The following is a 17753-nucleotide window of genomic DNA, read 5'->3' as shown; positions in this document are numbered from 1 at the left end:
TTGTATATACACAGAAGCATGGGGAGAAGGTTGAATTCTATACAGTAAGTACTTTTACGTTACTGCACATATTCTCATAGAGTTGCACTGATTGGGGGGGGAGGGGAGGTGGTTCTGAGGAAGAGAGAGAGGGAGAAAAGAGACTGGGCCTATAGCAGCTGTGACTGGCTCTGCTTCTGACTCCCTGGATGGTCCTGGGTCCTAAAGCCTGGGGTCTCCATCAATAACCTTGTATTTCCCAGCTAGTATGACACCTGGTAAACTTTACAGGTCAAGAACTAATTTTATATACTTCGTTGTTATTAAGTCATTAGTCATATTTTAGTCACTATTAAAGGGAAGGAAGGAAAGAAACGAATATTTATTAAGTACCAACTATGTGCCAGGAACTAAGCTAAGTGCTTAACAAATATTATCGCAGTTGTTTCTCCCAACATCCTTGTTTGGTAGGTGCTAATATTATACTCAATTTACATTTGAGGAAACTGAGACAGACAGAGGTTAAGTGACTTGTCCAAGGTCACACAGCTGGTAAATGCCTAAGGGTAGAGTTTAACTACGGACTTCTGGATCTTATCCATGGTCTAGCACCACATCCATGGCACCACCTAGCTGCTTCTAGGAATAATAGAAACATTATCTCTTCAAAGAAATAGGTTGATTTTTTTTTTTAAATGTCAAAATCAGAAATGAAGCCTATTATTTGGAGAGAGGATTATACTAAATAACTTGCCAACTCTTAAAGCTATGACTATTTTTTCATAAAAAATTAGTCCCTCCAAATGAATGGCATAATATCTAAGCCACCCTGGAATCTAATGGTAGAAACACAAATATAATATTGGAAGTTATCACCTGATTAAAATTGGTAACTGATTTCTCCTTTGATTGAATTAGGAATTTTAACTTTATCTGTTTTTCTTTCTCAACAAATCAAATTGCTCTTAATGCTCTAGGGTTTGGTTTACTTTTTAAAAATCATTTCTATTCAAAATGAATAACTTTATTTCCATTTATAATTAATATCTCAGAGGCCAATAGGCGACTCAGCTAGGTGAACTCAGGAAGGCCTGAGTTCAAATGCAGCCTCAGACACTTTAAAAGCTATGTGACCCTTAATAAGTCACTTAACTTCTGTTTGCCTTAGTCTAGTGGATAAGGAATGGCAAACTATTCCAGTATCTTTGCCAAGAAAACCCATGGATAGCTTTAGCACACTGTGTCCCACGGAGTTACAGAGTCAGACACCACTGAACTACTAAAAAACAGCAAATTAGTACTTGCCAGTCATTTAGTGAAGTTATTCTCTCCTCTTTCCTCTTATATGATCTAGGACATCATACAAGCAGAGGGACACTTGGGTGGCAATGGGAAAGGTGATATAACTGGACCAGGTGGCTATAGGGACTGGTTTGAGTGACCTTGGTTTTTTCTACTTCTTCTCCTTGCATTACAGCCTGAGCTGGAGGTTATCTAGTCCAACTCCTTCATTTTACAAATGAGGAAACTGAGACCAGTTGTATCCCAAAGAGATCATACAAACAGGAAAATGATCCACATGTATAAAAATATGTATATCAGCTCTTTTCAGAGTGGCAAAGAAGTGGAAATTGAGGGGATGCCCATCAACTGGGGAATTGCTAAACATGTTGTGGTATACAAATGTAATGCGATATTATTGTGCTATGAGAAATAATGGGCAGGTGTTTTCAGAACAACTTGGAAAGACTTATATGAACCGATGCCAAATGAAACAAGCAGAACCAGGAGAATATTGTATACAGTAACAGCCACATTGTGTGATGACCAATTTTGATAGATTTGGCTCTTCTCAGCAAGCTTCTAAGTCAACTCCAAAAGACTCATGATGGAAAATCAAATCACAGTACCTGAATATAGATCAAAGCATACTGTTTGATCTCTCTCTTTCTGGTTTTGTTTTATTTTTTCTTTCTCATGTTTCATTCCATTGGCCATAATTCTCCTTTACAGCATGATTAACGGGAAAATATGTTTAATGTGGATGTATACGTAGAGCCTACATCAGACTGCATGCCATCTTAGGGAGGGGAGACAGGAGGGAGAAGGAAAAATTTAAAACTCAAAAGTTTGTGGAGCTGAATGTTGTAAACTAAAAATGAATAAATAAATAAATAAATATAGAAACTGAGGCCAAGAGAAGTAAGTGACCTACTCAAAGTCACATAGGTATTCAGTAACAGAGATGAGTCTCCTGACTCCCAATTTAGGGGTCCTCATTCCCCATCATCAGAAAGTACCCAGAGTAGAAAAGCCTCAGGGAAGAGAGCCATGTGACTATTTCTCAGCCTCAGCCAAACTCATATTTTCCCAGGTCCTCACAGTGCATTCTACTAACAGAAACTTGTCTGGCAAGAAAGCCGACACAAACCTGTACACGTCATTTACTGTGTTTGTTGCTGTCTTACTTTTTTGGGTTTTTGACTCACCAAAGATACGGAAGGTCACTCAGAGGCCCAACCCCATTCTGATCTCCCTAGAAGGTTTGATCAGATCCATTTACAATCTAAGTTACTTCATCCCTCCTTAGACAACCTGATTTCTTCCTCAATTTACCAACTGATGCCAAATAGTGCAGCCCACTGCAGCTCTGAAGCCTCTAAACTCAAGAGATCCCTGTATGGTTCATGGATTTTTGCTTAATTTGAAGATCTTTCCCACCCATTAATAGGCTCATGTGACCTGCTCAAATCAATGGAAGCCTAATTCACATGTGGTGGAAGGAGGTTGCTGAATGAGTGGAATAGGAAAGGTGGAGCAGAACTGAGGAGAAGTGAGTGAAAGTAGTTAGGGTGGAGGAAAGAGGACACAGGCAGGCAGCTAAGTTAGTCTTGTGAGTGTTTGCTTATGGGAAGGAGGTGGGGAGAGGCTGGGGAATGGCTTTGTCCCTTGCGGTGCTAAGGTACATTGACTTCTGGGTTACTATGACGGATTTGGCTTTTTGGTGTTGGAATTCGACTTTCTGGTATCTGAATAAATGTTTTTCTTCTGACTTCTATATGGAGAGTCTGTTATACTTTGTGATTCAGAATTACACTGGCATATTCATAGTCACTGTAGGTGCTGTGAGTATTGCCTGAGTGATACAATGCCCTAGCCTCAGTCACTCTGGCAGAAGGGATTATAGACATTGGTCTCCACACTAGTCACTGAAGTCTTACTTTTAAAGAAATTAAATATTATCACATATTCTTCATGTTGACTATGGAAACTTTCTGTGTAACAGGTATATAAAATAGACACCACATTTGTGGGGGGGGGGGAAGGTTGAAGATATAGCTACAGAAAAAATACTGTTTAGCAATATTATTTATAGTTAAATCATTTTTATTATGAACTTTTCCAAGTACATTTGAAAGATGTAATGCTACTTCTTGTTCTTTATCTACTTTTTTAAGCCACCAGATTTTCTAGTTTCATAAACCTTTCCCAGATTGCCATCATCTTTATTGTTATATTGGATATCTCTGGTTGTCATTTTCAATCTATAAAGTAACTTTTACCACAAAGTAAGAGGTCTAAACAAGAGCTATGTCCGCACATTTCTGATGCAGTAGACAATTGAGGCAATTACTTACTTAAAATATACAAAACTACAACTACTTTCCCCTAAATACTCAAATAATGGAAGGCAGTGATTTTTTTTTCTTTTTGACTTAAATGATCCAAATAGTGACCACTAAGGTTCTACTCCATCTTGTGGATCTAAAGAGATCTAACGGAATTCAAATGCAACGACCCCCCCTTGCATCTAGAGGACTATTATCTAGAGGATAAAACAGGCTTCTCTCCACTCAGTAGAAAGGTGGAGGCTTATGGGTATGGAATGCTGCATACAATGCCAGATTCAATCACTATGTTGTTTTGTTTTGCTTAACTGATTTTCTTTGTCATAAGGGAGGGTTCTCATAATAAGGAACATTTTTGGGAAAAACTGTGATATAAAAAAGCATCAATAAAACATTTAAAACAAAATATAAAGACCCAAAGTATCTTACAAAAAACAAATAGCTCATTGGCCCTTTTCTTCCAAAAGATAGTATTTACCTACTGAAATTCATTCTCTGGTCCATTTGTATGACTGAAATGAAGCAGAAGCCATGACTCTTGACTTTCAGTTATACTTTCCTAACCATTAGACTATCCCATTGCCTTTCTTTGATGATTGCTTAAGTTTCTCACTAGTAACTATTGGGAGACAGGTTTAGAAACGAAAATGTTCTTGGTAAAATATCAAATTATTTCTTCTGTCCTTTGGGAAGTTGACCAGGATATATTCATTCCAGACATCCTACCCTGCCATGGTTAACCTTTCTCCACAGGGCTTCTGTTTGTCATACTTAACACATCTGGTAGACCACAGAGATACAGAATTACATTTGTTTAAATAACTATAATGCAGTTCCAGCCTGACATAAAATTTTACCACTTCCCCATGTATACAGTGCATTTTCAATAATAAAGTTCATAGGGAATTTGCTGACAGAATGAGGCTTTTTCCTGGGCAGACCCCAAAATCTGTAGTCACATTTCTTCATGGGTGGAAAATTGAATTTAACTTTAAAATAACACGGCCACGTTTAACACCACAAGAGGGAATTGGTTGGCATGACTCTAACGATGCGTTGACTCCAGATGCTGTACTCAAACTGCAAGACTCCACTAAAGAAGTATATGTAACCTAGGGAGAACAAAATTCTATTTAGACAATGTGAAAAATGAGCCACCCCAAATAATGTTTTCAAGTGCTTTTCTAATTTTTAGGTCCTTTAAAATAAGTTATACTTATTCATTTGTTATTTAAAAAATAAATTCAACCAAAAAGCATGTACCAAATATGGCTATGTACTAGGCAGTGTCCCAGCTACCTAGTCTTCATTAACATCCAAGAACAAATCTAGGCTTCTAAAATAAGCATGTGTCCCATGAGTGTCCTCATTATAGTAGAAAAATAATCTAACTTCCCGGACTTTGCTCCTCAAACTTGGATTCTGGTGATGCCAATTCATCTTAGGATCTGAAACTTTATTTCCAAAATGCTAAGAGAGTGGGGGAAAGAAGGCAAAAAAAGAAGAGGAGGAGACATAGGAAAGGATAAGAAGAAAAAAAGAGAAGGGGAAGAAATGAGAAGAGGAGGGAGGAAAGAGAAGGGGAATGAAGAGAAGGAAAAAGAGGAAAAGGAAAGATTAATTAAAAAATGGAGAGAAAAATTACTGAATGGGAATTTCAAATGATCAAACGTGTGGCTGTTGTAAAGACTTTTCCTTTCTGAATCCAACATTCTAGTGGCTCAAGGAAAACTATGACTGAGGTATCTGTAAACTGCAGAGATTAATATATATTTTACCATAATAATTAGTATATCACATTGTTATAAATTTTCTTAGTCACAGGATTTGAATCCAATATGTATTACCATCTTCATTTTACACAAAGTAATTTTTTTTACTCTGTGTTTTCTACCTTCTAAAATTTAAGTCAATTGTGATACCTGAAGAGCTAACCCATAATTCCTTCCCATTTTATAGGCCCATTTTATAGAAGATATATACAGACAAATAGGACTAGTTTTTGAAAAGTGAATAGGGTAGAAATACTTACCATTTTTTTCATAGACAGCATCTACTCTGTTGCTAATTCCTGGGAATTCTTCCTCCAGTCGTCTGGGATAGCCTTTGTTCATTGTATGGTTCGTTTCATCATAGCTACAGCAATCAGAAAAAGGAAATCTCTTATCAGCTAGATTGCATTAGGAGAGAAAACTGAGAGAAAGTCTTGACACTGAGTTCCCTATTTGGATGCAGATTACCAGAAGCATTCATATAGCTCCAGGTAGTTAATAGAGGCAGTTAAATGGCCCACTGGATAGAATGCTGGGCCTGGAGTCAGAAACACTCATCTTTATGAGCTCAAATCCAGGCTCAGATACTTAAAAGTTGTGTGACTTTGGATAAGTCACTTAACTCTGCCTCAGTTTCCTCATGAGCCGGAGAAGAAAATGGCCAACCCCTCTAGCTAGTATCTTTACCAAGAAAACCCTAAATGGGGTCATAAAGAGCCTGACTGAAAAGTGACTAAACAACACCAAAAGGTTCTTAGTGTTTGCTCAACGGAGATTTGATAATTAACAAATTATGTAATCTCGGGTTCAACATTTCAGCTCTCCTGGTTTCAGTTGATTTATCTGTAAAATGAAGAGGCTAGACTAGATGACCTTTATAGTCCCTTCTAGTTCTAAAGCTATGAACCTGTGAGCCCTAAAGCTATGATCTTGTGATGGCTGTCTGAAAACTACTGTGTGCAAATTGATTCAGAGACCTTTCTTGATTCCATTAGGTAGACATCTAAATTGTAAGGATGTACTTGAAAATGACCGACCAAGCTATGCATATTCATTCATTAATTCATTCAAAACAGTTTTTAAAAGCCTACTATGTGTGCAAACTGTGCAAAGCTTGGCAAAAACTACAATACAAAGAACTGGCTTCTGTCTTGAAGGAGCTTATACTGTAATAGGGGAAATAAGGCCTATTCATGAATAATAGCTTAGAATCATGGAAAATGTATTAGACCTGAAGTTCAAATCTTTCCCCTAACCTTTACTAAGTTGGTGAGAGTGTGGACAAAGTCTCCAGGTCTAGTTTTCCTTATCTGTAAGATGGGAATGATAATGGAATTTATCTCACAAGATTGCCAGGAGAGTCAAATGAGTTACTGCATTTAAAGCCTTTGGGAAACCTTAAAGAGCTATTTAAATGTTCATTGTTGTTAAATGTAATATAATGTAGTGTGATAAGTATCCTAAGAAAAGCCCAAAAGTGTCATGGGAGGTCAGAATAGGGAGAGAACTCTCCTGTCTGAGGTGATAAAGAAAGACCTGGTAGAGGAAATGGTATATCCAGCAGTGCTGAAGAACAGGGAGTGATTTTATAGGGAAAAGTTAGAGTGACAAGGACTTTTCCACTCGAGATAATCAAAGTCCAAAGGCAGAAGGACAGGAAAAAAATTTTAAGAAAGTGAACTTACAGTGTAGGAAACAAATAGAAGATTAGTGGGAGATAATATTAGGAAAGGAAAACTGAGACTAGCTATGAAGGACTTTCAAATGTCTTTGAAGGCCAAGACATTTGGATTTTTTTCCTTTGCCCAACTCTTCAATGGGACCAGCACTCACTTCTAAACTGAAGACTTTCCAGGAAACTGCTACTTTCCAGCACTATCAAATGGTCTTGATTAGAAAGGATAGATATGGGTAAAGAGGAGACAAGTTTGTGCATTCCAAAGATAAGTACTGTGATGACTAGTCATATCTAGAAAAGAGTGGGAGAGAAGTGTGAATTAAGAAGGAATGAATAAAAAAGGGACAAAAAAGGAGGGTTTGACATTGAATGAAAGTGCCTAACTGGGAGTCATAAGCGCATTGTAGCTGAGGCAACTAATTATTTATTAGACAATAGTTAAAGATCAGAGGTGCATAGGAATGGATAAGAGTTAAATGTAGTTATGCTGGAGCCTTTTTTAAAAGACTTGTAATATTTTAAATCAATTCAACATTTATTGAGTTTCTTCTGTGCATAAGACACTGGGGTAGGTACTGGGGATAGGAAGACAAAATGAAAAACTCCTCACCCTCAAGAAGTCTTCATTTACTGGGGGAACAATTTAAAATTTAGCAGCCCTACCTGATTGATTTGACTATTTAAGATTCATTTAAAAGAAAATGCGGCACCTTTTACTTTACATTTAGTGAGAGACTAAACTAACTTGTATGTAAGAACTTTCACGTTGGGTAAGATGACAAACATTGGAAAAGAAGGTTCTGTAAGACTGGTTGCCCTACCTCCAGAAGTGATCTCCAGTGAAGAAGAGGGTCTCTCCTGTAGCTTCAAGGTGAACTGCAGCATCTATCCTCTTAATCTCTTTTGGGAACCCCAGCTCAGAGATTTTCTTGGGGTACTCCTGCAGTATGTCATAGCCATTCAGGGCCCAAAACTTTCTGCCTAGAATAAGTGGCAGAAGAGCATTTCAGGATCCCAAGAGAATCTTTTAAAATGTATATAGATGTTTATCTTAACAAAAGAGGAGCTATGGGTGACCTAAACACATGAATTTTGTCACCTTATCTCTGAAAGTATGAAATTATAAACGTTATTCAAGTCAAATTTAAATCCAACCCTCCCAATTTCCTAACCATGAGTTCAGCCACACAAATGTTTCCATGCTTTGCCAATTGTTACTGAATACTTATGCATATCTACATACATATATATTAAATTTAGGAGGAAATAAACATATAAAAATTCTGCACTCATCTGCAAGCAAGATAACACTAATATTAAATTATAGATTGATTCCAGCTAGTAGATCATGGTACATGGAAAGCAGGTTATTAGCTTTGTGACATTAGACAAATCACTTTATTTCCCTGAGTTTTAGTATCCTCAGCTGCACAATGAAGGTGCTAAACTAAGGGTCTGTAAGGCGTCTCCAACATCGAATTTGTGATTTCAGAATTCTGTTTTTCAACATTTACAAAGCTTTTGCCCTTGTAATTAATACTCAGCATTAGACCTATTGATTAAATTGAACTGAAAAATTGGACATCATGGCAAAAAATTGTTTTTCAACAAAGTATAGAAATGGTCAACAGCAATTTGAATCTACCACAAATCAAATTTGGAGAAAGCTAGTGGGACTGCATTTGGTGCTCTCAGTCCTCATATTGTCTTTATTCTTTCTGAAATTCAAAGTTATTTACACCCCAAAGTTCCACAGATGCTGGAGTAGAATTGTATTGGTTTTGAATTTGATTATGTATACTCAGAAGGAAGAAAAATCAGGGGAAAGCTCCCTGGCAGAAGACTTACCTCTAAAGATGAATATTAGGTCATGAGCGGGATTCTCATATGCGGCATCAATACTGTTTGGAAGTTCTGGCCAAAATGATTTGGTTAAAAACAGATCTGGCTCAATCATCTGAGGATGCAGACGCCAGAAGAATCTAGAGAAGGCAAGAATAAAGAGATGTTTTGCATGAAATGATGCCTCTTTCCTGTGCCTATACAAACAGAGGGCACTTAATAAATGCTAACTAATTGGCTGACTGTCCTCATTGGCCATTCCAGAAGATCTACACCAAATCATTGTGCATCTTCAGTTTCAATATGCTTAGGTTGTTGGCATGATGGACATGGTCTTTCCATTATTTAAGAAAAAAATTATTTTTAATGCGACATGGAAGTAGTGTGTTAGTACCATGATTACAGGATTATTGTGTATTTCAGAATTTGATTTGAAATTAAGATCACAGCAACAGAGCTGGGAAGGACTTCTGAGTTCATTCAGTCTAGTCCTCTAATTTTACAGTTGATGAAACAGGGCCCATAGAGGCTAAGTAACTTGGCCAAGATCATACAGGTAATAAGTGTCAAAGTTAAGATTTAAACCTGGCCTCTCAGATGCCTAATTCTCAGACTCTTAATCCAGTATTCACTCCATCATACCTATGGTATGTGCTAGGCACTGTACATATTAAGTGCTTTTTACATACATTATCTCATTTAATTCTCACAACAACCCTGTGAGGTAAGCACTTGTATTATTTCCATTTTACAGATGGAAATTGAGACAGAGGATAAGTGACTTGCCCAGGGTTAAACAATTTTAGTATCTGAAGTCAGTTCTGAATTTATTTTTCCTGACTGCAGAACTAGTATCCTATTTACTATGGCATCTGCTGCCTTTAGTACCAATCACAAAAGCATTTTATGAAAAGTCTTTTCCGTAGTGAAAAGCGATGTTGTCTTTTCACTACCACATTTTAAAATGTTTTTAGTAAGTCTTTTCCTCCCAAGAATAATTTTTTCTTCTCTGAATTCAAAAACTTTCTATACTGGGAATACTTTTGAACCATGGGACATAACACCTAGTTGTTTAATGTACCGTCTATGCAGTATATTTATCTCCTGTCATTCACATAGGAAGGATTTCCAAATTTAACTGTTATCTGCTTTTATCTAGGAAAACTGTTAAGAAAGACATATAAACAGTGACTATGTTTAATGCCAAAGCAACCAGTCACAAAGTGAAAAGTCATCCAACTTTCCCTTGACTTCATTCTGGAGTGTGTGCGTGTGTGTGTGTGTGTTTGTGTGTGTGTTTGTGTGTGTTTGTCTTTATTCCCAGTGCTCAGCGCAGGTGTTTAATGAATGCATGATGACTTAAATTGACTTGAATTCATTAATAGAACAGCACCTTCCTTAACAGATACTTTTATAGGTGACCATGTTGAGAAAATTTGTCCATTTGTGACTAAACTTTTTTTTATAAACCTTTCTAAATTTCAGAAATTTGGATGAAAATTGGTCTCCAGTCTCTACCTCAAAGGCTGTCCCAGGTACAAAGATCTGCCAGAATTTGCTTCACTGGCAAAGCCTTCAAGGATCCAAAGTAGTTTCCAACCCATCAGAAAAAATGAAATAAGTCAAAAAAAGGAAATTGGGCTTTTTTTTTCCAAATGTTTGTTCTTTGGGTGAAAATTGCACTTACCTGTCTTTAAAGATTATTGTTTCTCCTCGAAGGCTAGTGACAGCATCCAGTGACAAAGCAGGATCACATTTGTCTGGGGTTTTGGGGTGTTTATGATCTGGGTCTTCATCTCCAGGACCTGAAACCATGAATTAAAGTATAAGGATGGCTTCCGGTTCTCATATGTGAAATGACTACATTTCATGCAAAAGCTACCATCCCATTGCAGAAGGCTACAGGACTACTGTCGATGAGTCCTTCCCCTCATTCCTCTCCCAACACGAGATGGAAGAAAAAGCACTGCACAGAAAACCAAGAAACCTGTGTTTACCCCTCACTTCCATCAACTACCTGTAGGCCACTGTGCAAAACACTCAACCTTCAGTTCCCTCTCCTGGAAAATAGACCCTAGCTCACATAGTCACTGTGACTATCAGATGAGATTAATGTATACAAAAGAACATACATTGCAAAGCATACATGTGTACATGTTATACAAAGGTAGGAAAGAAATTTAGGTTGCACTTCAGATTATTTGCTTGGTATATATTTGAGATTTTTTTTGGCGTAGGGAACTCCTGGTGAGGAAACTCCTTCCATAGGTTGAGGGGGGTTGACAAGGTAATTCAGATTAAGTAACTTATTCACAGCCACACAGCTAGTAAATATAAAATATCTGAGGTCAGATTTGAACTGAGGTCCTCATTTCAGGGCTGGTGGTCTATCCACTATACCATCCAGCTGACCCACATAGATTTCAGATTGACAACTCACCTGGAACTTCTTATCCTGGAGTGCTACATGGGGCTCTAAGAAGTTAGATGATTTGCCCATGATGCCACAATGTTAGATTCAGAGCTTGAGCCTACACCTTTCTAACTCCAAAATTGCTGCTCTATCCACCATCCATGGTTAGTTTTAAACATCCACATACCAAAATCAAAAAAATGCCCAAAGAGTGTGGTTTTCTATTCAGACTTTCTGGGTCATTTTAGAAAAATGTGACCATATTCTGTCCATATTTAATGGATAAGCTAATATGAGTGGATAGAAAGTTATTCAGAGTTTTAGAAAACTAAGACACGCACTTTTTATGTTCAATCCTGTCTATCTATTACATACCATAGAGAGTTTGGATGCCTTGTACATCATCATCAGGAAGCACAAAGCCGCTTTTGCCAGTATAGGTATAGATGGGAAACATAAGTGCACCAGGATCCTTGGAGTGGTCCAGGCCCAAGGAGTGGCCAAATTCATGGGCAGCAACAAGAAACAAGTTATATCCTAAAAGAAAAAAAAGCAAAACCATTTAATAAAAAACACACACAAAAAAATTACAAAGCATTATTTATCAGTCTCGTAAGGCAGGTGGTATAAATATCATTACACAGGCAGGTGATAGGGCACACAGAGCATTAGACCTGAAATCAGAAAAAACTTAAGATCAAATACTCTCTCAGACATTACCAACTGTATGATCCCAAGAAAGTCATTTAACCACTCTCTGCCTCAGTTTCCTAAGCTGTAAAATGAAGATAATATTAGCATCTACCTCATGAGACAGTGGTGAGAAAAGAATGAAATATTTGTAAAGCTTTTTGCATACCTTAAAGTGCTATATGAAAGTTATCATTATTATTTGCAATCTTATTGTAGCCATTTAACAGATAAGGAAATTAAAGATAAAATAAGTAAACTGTGTATAATCATAGAACTAGCAAATTCAAAACTGGAATCTAAACTCAAATACTGTGAATTCAAAGTCTAATGCTATATCAAGCTACTACTTTGATTTAGCCACAAAAAAAGTAACATTGTCTTATCCCTGGGGTCAGCGGTATTTGTATTTTCTATTTCACAGAATTATACCTGAAGAAAAGTTTTGTAAACCTGAAGGCCTTTTATAAATGTTAGCTATTATTGTTACTGTTATTAATCTTGGAATTATTCACAGAGCACAATGGCTTGACTCTAATACTTGGCCAATATATGTTTACATAATTAAAACAAGTTTTTTTAATTGAATTTAGGTGCTACTTTCTTGACACCTTTGTATTCTCATCCTCTCTCATATTTGTTGCTGTTGCTGAGTTACTTTTTCATATGTATTCAACTCTTCATGACCCCATTTGGGTTTGGGTTTGGCATTTCCTTCTCCAGCTTATTTTACAGGTGAGGAAACTGAGACTGACAGGGTTAAGTGACTTGCTCAGGGTCATGCAGTTAGTAAATGTCTGAAATCAGATTTGAACTTGGTAAGGTGAGTCTTCCTGACTCCAGACCCAACACTCTATCCATTGAGTCACCTAGCTGCCCACTGTATCTCTTACCTGATTCTATATAGCTCTCATTTTATTCATTTTCTTATAGTTACCTTTCAGCAGCATAATATCAATTGATTTTAATAATTTTGACTTGTTTTCTGGCTACTAAATTTGACTGTCAGTTACCTGAACTAGACCAGTTTATATTAATTCAGTGTGAAAAGTTTGATCTTCTACCTCTCTTTTAAATAAGAGGTCAGAAAATTGGACTGTTAAAATATGAGAGAACACTCACTACACATGGAAAGTATAGCCCAGTACAGTTTTATTTACAATTCAACCACCATCAAAAAGATCCCCAGCTTTGTAAGGCAAGTTTTCATTCCTGATCCTACAACATACATAAAGATGTACAATCATTGAAAAGATACCTACCAGAGAAATAACTGTTCTGATAAACAGGACAGTAGAGGGCAGGTCCTATACATAATGATTCTTCTCTATAACATTAGCAGATCAATTAATTTCTTTGTTTCCAATATTTCTTAAAAGGACATTAATAAGACTGCTGAGTTGTTTGGGCCTAAGGAATTTTAGATTTCTAGAAATACAATCTACAGCAAATTCTGGGATTCTTGAAAGCTATGCCAATGAAACATGAGCCCTGGCAGAGACTACAAACCTGCTAAAGGTTTCACATGCAGGTACCATTAAAGACAACATGCCAGTTACCAAAGGATTACCCTTGCCAATTGGAAGAGGAGAGGCACATCACCAGAAGACTGAACCAGGAAGTGATTTTTTTTTCTCCCACAACTACTCATGAAGGTCACTTAGTAAGTTATCAGGGTGGGAAAGTGGTCAGCTTGTACTCTGTGGGGATGAATGGAATGGTCACATCTACAATGCAAGAGCAGATTCTTGTAGGATTGAAGTATGCAGATAGATGAGAGACATCCAGAGACAGAGAGCTAGAGGGAGAGTGATATATATAGAGACATAGATGGACACATATATAATACATATACATATGTATATGTGCATATATATGTATATTTGTGTATATATACTGATAAAAGTTTCAAGTGAATCATGCTTTACACATACATGTAAGATGAATCACTTGAACCTCTTTAATGTGTGTGCGTATTTTATATATATATATGTATGTATATATATATATATGTATATATATATATATATACATATATATATATATAATACACACACACACACACACACACACACACACACACACACACACGGGTAATGTAAAGTATGATGATTCACTTGAAATGCCTATAATTTCTTATGGAAGTGACCAAGTCTTTAGCCTAACCTAGAATTACTAGATAACAAACACATTCTAAATTAACTGTTCAGTTTGAAATATTTGAATGCAATTACCTTTGGCACTATTTGTCCAGATCTCATCATCATCAAAATGAGCATCCCCTCCATAGTTGGGCCCAGGAGGAAAAGCATGAGCCAAAAGTCCAGAAGGTCCATCAAAGGGATAGAAGTCTCCATGCTCTGCAAATCAAAGGAGCATTTAGGAATCTCATTTTTAAAATGCTCCAAAAGCCCAAAAGGCATTTCTAGCAAATGACTCTGCTCTCTTACCTTTAGTCCCAAAGGAGATCATGATATCAGCAGTACCATCATGGAGCCTGGTAAAGTTGAGAGGTGTCACATCAGACCAGACCTTCAATGCTTTTCTTATTGCCTTGTCCACTTCTGCCTGGGACATGTCTGGGGTGTAATTCAGGATCCTGTTCATCAGAGGAAACTAAAGTTAAATTTGGGGGGGGGTTCAAGTTATTTTAGAATGAACTTCCTTAGAAAGCTATCACCAGACATTTCACTGGACAGAGCTCTCTATTTCTCATAGCTCATGATTTCCAAGGTTTTATTCATGAACAAGTAAAGGACCCTGGTCAACGTGATTTCAAACTAGTTGGTGGAAGGTGAAAAATTCCAACATTTGGACACCTCTAATTAGGCAGATGTTTGCCATCATGTAGACAAAGCCTCCAGATGATTTATGGAACTTTTCATTTTGCATCCAGAAGTATAGGATTTTCTATTGATACAAAAGAAGCTTAAAATAACTACGTTTCCTAAAAAGGAAACAGTTTATTTTCCTACCCTTTGCACCATCACAGTAAACTGGTGTAATGTCTGTAATACATTTGTAAAGCACATCTTCCTAATTAGTCTTCCATGTCTATAATGAATTATAGTGATTCTCAAAAGACTGTTTTCTTTTTACAGAAAAAAAGGTTTTTCACATACATTATAGTTTCACTTCAAAATGTAAGGAAATTTCATGTTACAATCTTTTCACAGAGCTAGGAAGAAATACCACTGCACAGGATATTTTTGGACTTGAATCCCTCATACTAACTGGAAAATTATAATATTTTCTCAGGGCTATACATGGCACTTACATTTCTTATAACCTGAGTTTCCTATGATTGAAATTAGACAGTTAAATATAAAAATAGCAAATAAATGACAAAGAAGAACAATCTAGCATTTTACCTGTAGGTTAAATCAAGCCTAGGCCACTTGATATTTCGGGGGAAAAAATTATATTCTCCCACATCAGGGACCCCACATCTTGGCTTTTTCATCACATCTAAAGTGTCATCATCCAGTTTGCCAGTCACTTCCAAGCCAAAGAACGACTGCATTTCTCTGAGTTTTTCGGCTGCAGTGCTTGATGTCTTCTTCTTCAGTATGCCAGCAGGGTTAGAATAAAGATTGTAGTATGTCTTCAAATAGTTCTAGAAGAGAAACAGTGAGTGTTATAATCCCAAAGATCAAGCTAATAGGACACTTAAAAATGCTTCAATATCCTACCTCTGCAAACTGGAGGTCCTCCTGTGTCAGGTCATCATCATCATCATCATCATAGGGTACAGGGAAAGTTGAACAATATGTCCAGCTTAATAGAAAGAAGGCAGCTATGACCATTGGCTGCATCTTGGCTTTTTGCACTTGGAAGCTGCTGCCTTGCCAGAGGAACAGTGCCTTTACTTTTATAGACCTACATTGATGAGTCATCTGTTATAGACAAGTTTCAACTTCCCAGTCAGTACAAGGTAAACATGCTTACTTGACTATTTTGTTTTTCCCAAGTTGTGGTTTGTGGCAAAATTTGAGGGAAATATAAAATGTGGGTCTCTCTGGTTTCCGCAGGGTCTCAAAACCTAGTTTGCAAAATTGACATACTAAGCAGATTTATTGGCCTTGTGGGAAATAGGGGAGTCAATTTTTCTCTTCACAGTGATTTTATTTTTGGCCATTTACCATGTTAATTTATTCAATATTTCGAGAATTTGAGAATTAGGTTACTTGGATGTTTCTTCCATATAGGCAGTTTACAAGCCCTCCAGGATTTCATAGATGGTAGACATGAATTTTTGAAAGAAAAAAATGATTAGAACAATCCCCTAATGAGCTTTTACAAATCCTTCCAGTCTCTCAGCTTTCCAAATTTGACATTATCCTTGTCTGTTGACTCTCACTCATCCCACATATCAATCATTCACCAACTCTTGTCATTTCTATCTCTACAATATCTCTCATATACATGCCCTCTTCTCTACTTCTACAGTAGCAATCCTAGATCAGGTCCTCATCACTTTTCGTTAGATTACGGCAATAGGCTTCAACTTGGTCTCTCTGCCTCAAGCTTCTGCCCACTCAAATTCTTCTTCCACAGCCACCAAAGTGATTTTCCTAAAGGACACATTGGATCATGTCACTTCCTTGATCCAAAAACTCCAATGTCCCCCATTTCCTCTACATTGAAATATAAATTTTTCTTTTTGACCTTTAAATCTCTTCACATACTAACCACTTTCTTCCTTTCCAATCTTATAGATTACTCTCCTTTTACTTTGCAATCCAGTCACATTGGTCTATAGTCCTAAATACATGCCTTTTCCTTCTCCTCTCTGTACATTTTCACTGACTGTCCCCGCATATTTGATGCACTCTCTCATCACCTGCACTTCTTAGAATACTCCTTCAAGAAACAACTTTCAAAAAAATTTCAAAGGCCATCTTCTACATGAAGCCTTTCCTGAGCTCCCTCCCCAAATCACCTTGTGTTAATCTAATATCTATTATGTATATCCTTATATATGTGCATGTCATCATCAGAATGTAAACTCCTTGAGGGGAAAAACTATTTTGGTTTTATCTTTATATCTTCAATGCTTAGAACTATGCATGGGACATATATAATAAAATAAAATTAAGGGGTGAGAGAGGAAAATATTGGGAGGAGGAAGGGAGAAATGGAATGGGGCAGACTAGCACTCATAAGAGAGATAAGAAAAATCTTTTTCAATGGAGGAGAAAAGGGAGGAGGTGAGAGGGGAGAAGTGAAGCTTAATCTCTTCACATATGGCTTAAGGAGGGAATAACATGCTCACCAAATTTGGTATGAAAATCTATCTTACACTACTTATGATCCACACATTAAGCAGCCCATGGGGTATGTTCAGGGAGGACCTAATGCCCCTAGGGGAATTGAGCAGCTGATCTCAGCCTTGAGCATGACACTGCGGAGAGGAGGAGCACTAGGACCCTCCTCCTGACAAAAGATTCAGAAGTCAAGTAACTGGCTGGGAAAATGCCCAAAAAAGGGGAAAAAATAAGACCATAGAAGGTTACTTTCTTGGTGAACAGGTGTCTCCTTCCATCCTTTCAGATAAGGAAGAACAAGGCATACCGTCAGAGGAAATGAAGGCTTCTACCTCCAGTACCCAGGCCGTAGAAGAGCTTGAAAAGTGAGTCAGTGACTTGCTAAAGGAGAACCAAAAAAATGCTGAGGAAAATAACACCTTTAAAAAGAGGCTAACTCAACTGGAAAAAAGAGGTTCAAAAAGCCAATAAAGAGAAGGAGGC

General features: G+C 37.2%; 1 protein-coding gene across 1 annotated transcript; it reads right to left on the bottom strand.

Moving 5' to 3' along the window:
• Nucleotides 1–3348: 3348 nt before the first annotated feature.
• On the bottom strand, nt 3349–15870 carry MMP13 (matrix metallopeptidase 13). Its single transcript, XM_072611247.1, has 10 exons — nt 15696–15870; nt 15375–15619; nt 14454–14602; nt 14238–14363; nt 11689–11850; nt 10588–10705; nt 8907–9040; nt 7880–8039; nt 5641–5744; nt 3349–4720 (listed from the first exon to the last, which is right to left on the bottom strand). The coding sequence occupies exons 1-10, from the start codon at nt 15816–15818 to the stop codon at nt 4620–4622; spliced, it is 1422 nt and encodes a 473-aa protein (XP_072467348.1). The 5' UTR covers nt 15819–15870; the 3' UTR covers nt 3349–4619.
• Between the last annotated feature and the right edge of the window lie 1883 nt (nt 15871–17753).

Source organism: Notamacropus eugenii, chromosome 5 (assembly GCF_028372415.1).
Source record: "Notamacropus eugenii isolate mMacEug1 chromosome 5, mMacEug1.pri_v2, whole genome shotgun sequence".
Classification (NCBI taxonomy): domain Eukaryota; kingdom Metazoa; phylum Chordata; class Mammalia; order Diprotodontia; family Macropodidae; genus Notamacropus; species Notamacropus eugenii.
The sequence above is the reverse complement of the archived record's forward strand: the minus strand, read 5'-3'. Positions and strand labels throughout refer to the sequence as shown.

What these genes read in the sequence shown, in the direction of transcription:
- MMP13 (XM_072611247.1), bottom strand. Translation starts at nt 15,818, where the DNA reads ATGCAGCCAATGGTCATAGCTGCCTTCTTTCTATTAAGCTGGACATAT. An exon ending in AGGCTTGATTTAACCTACAG is followed by an intron (nt 14,603 to 15,374) that starts GTAAAATGCTAG and finishes TCTGATGAACAG; the next exon opens with GATCCTGAATTACACCCCAG. An exon ending in ACAATAATCTTTAAAGACAG is followed by an intron (nt 9,041 to 10,587) that starts GTAAGTGCAATT and finishes TGCCTTCTCTAG; the next exon opens with ATTCTTCTGGCGTCTGCATC.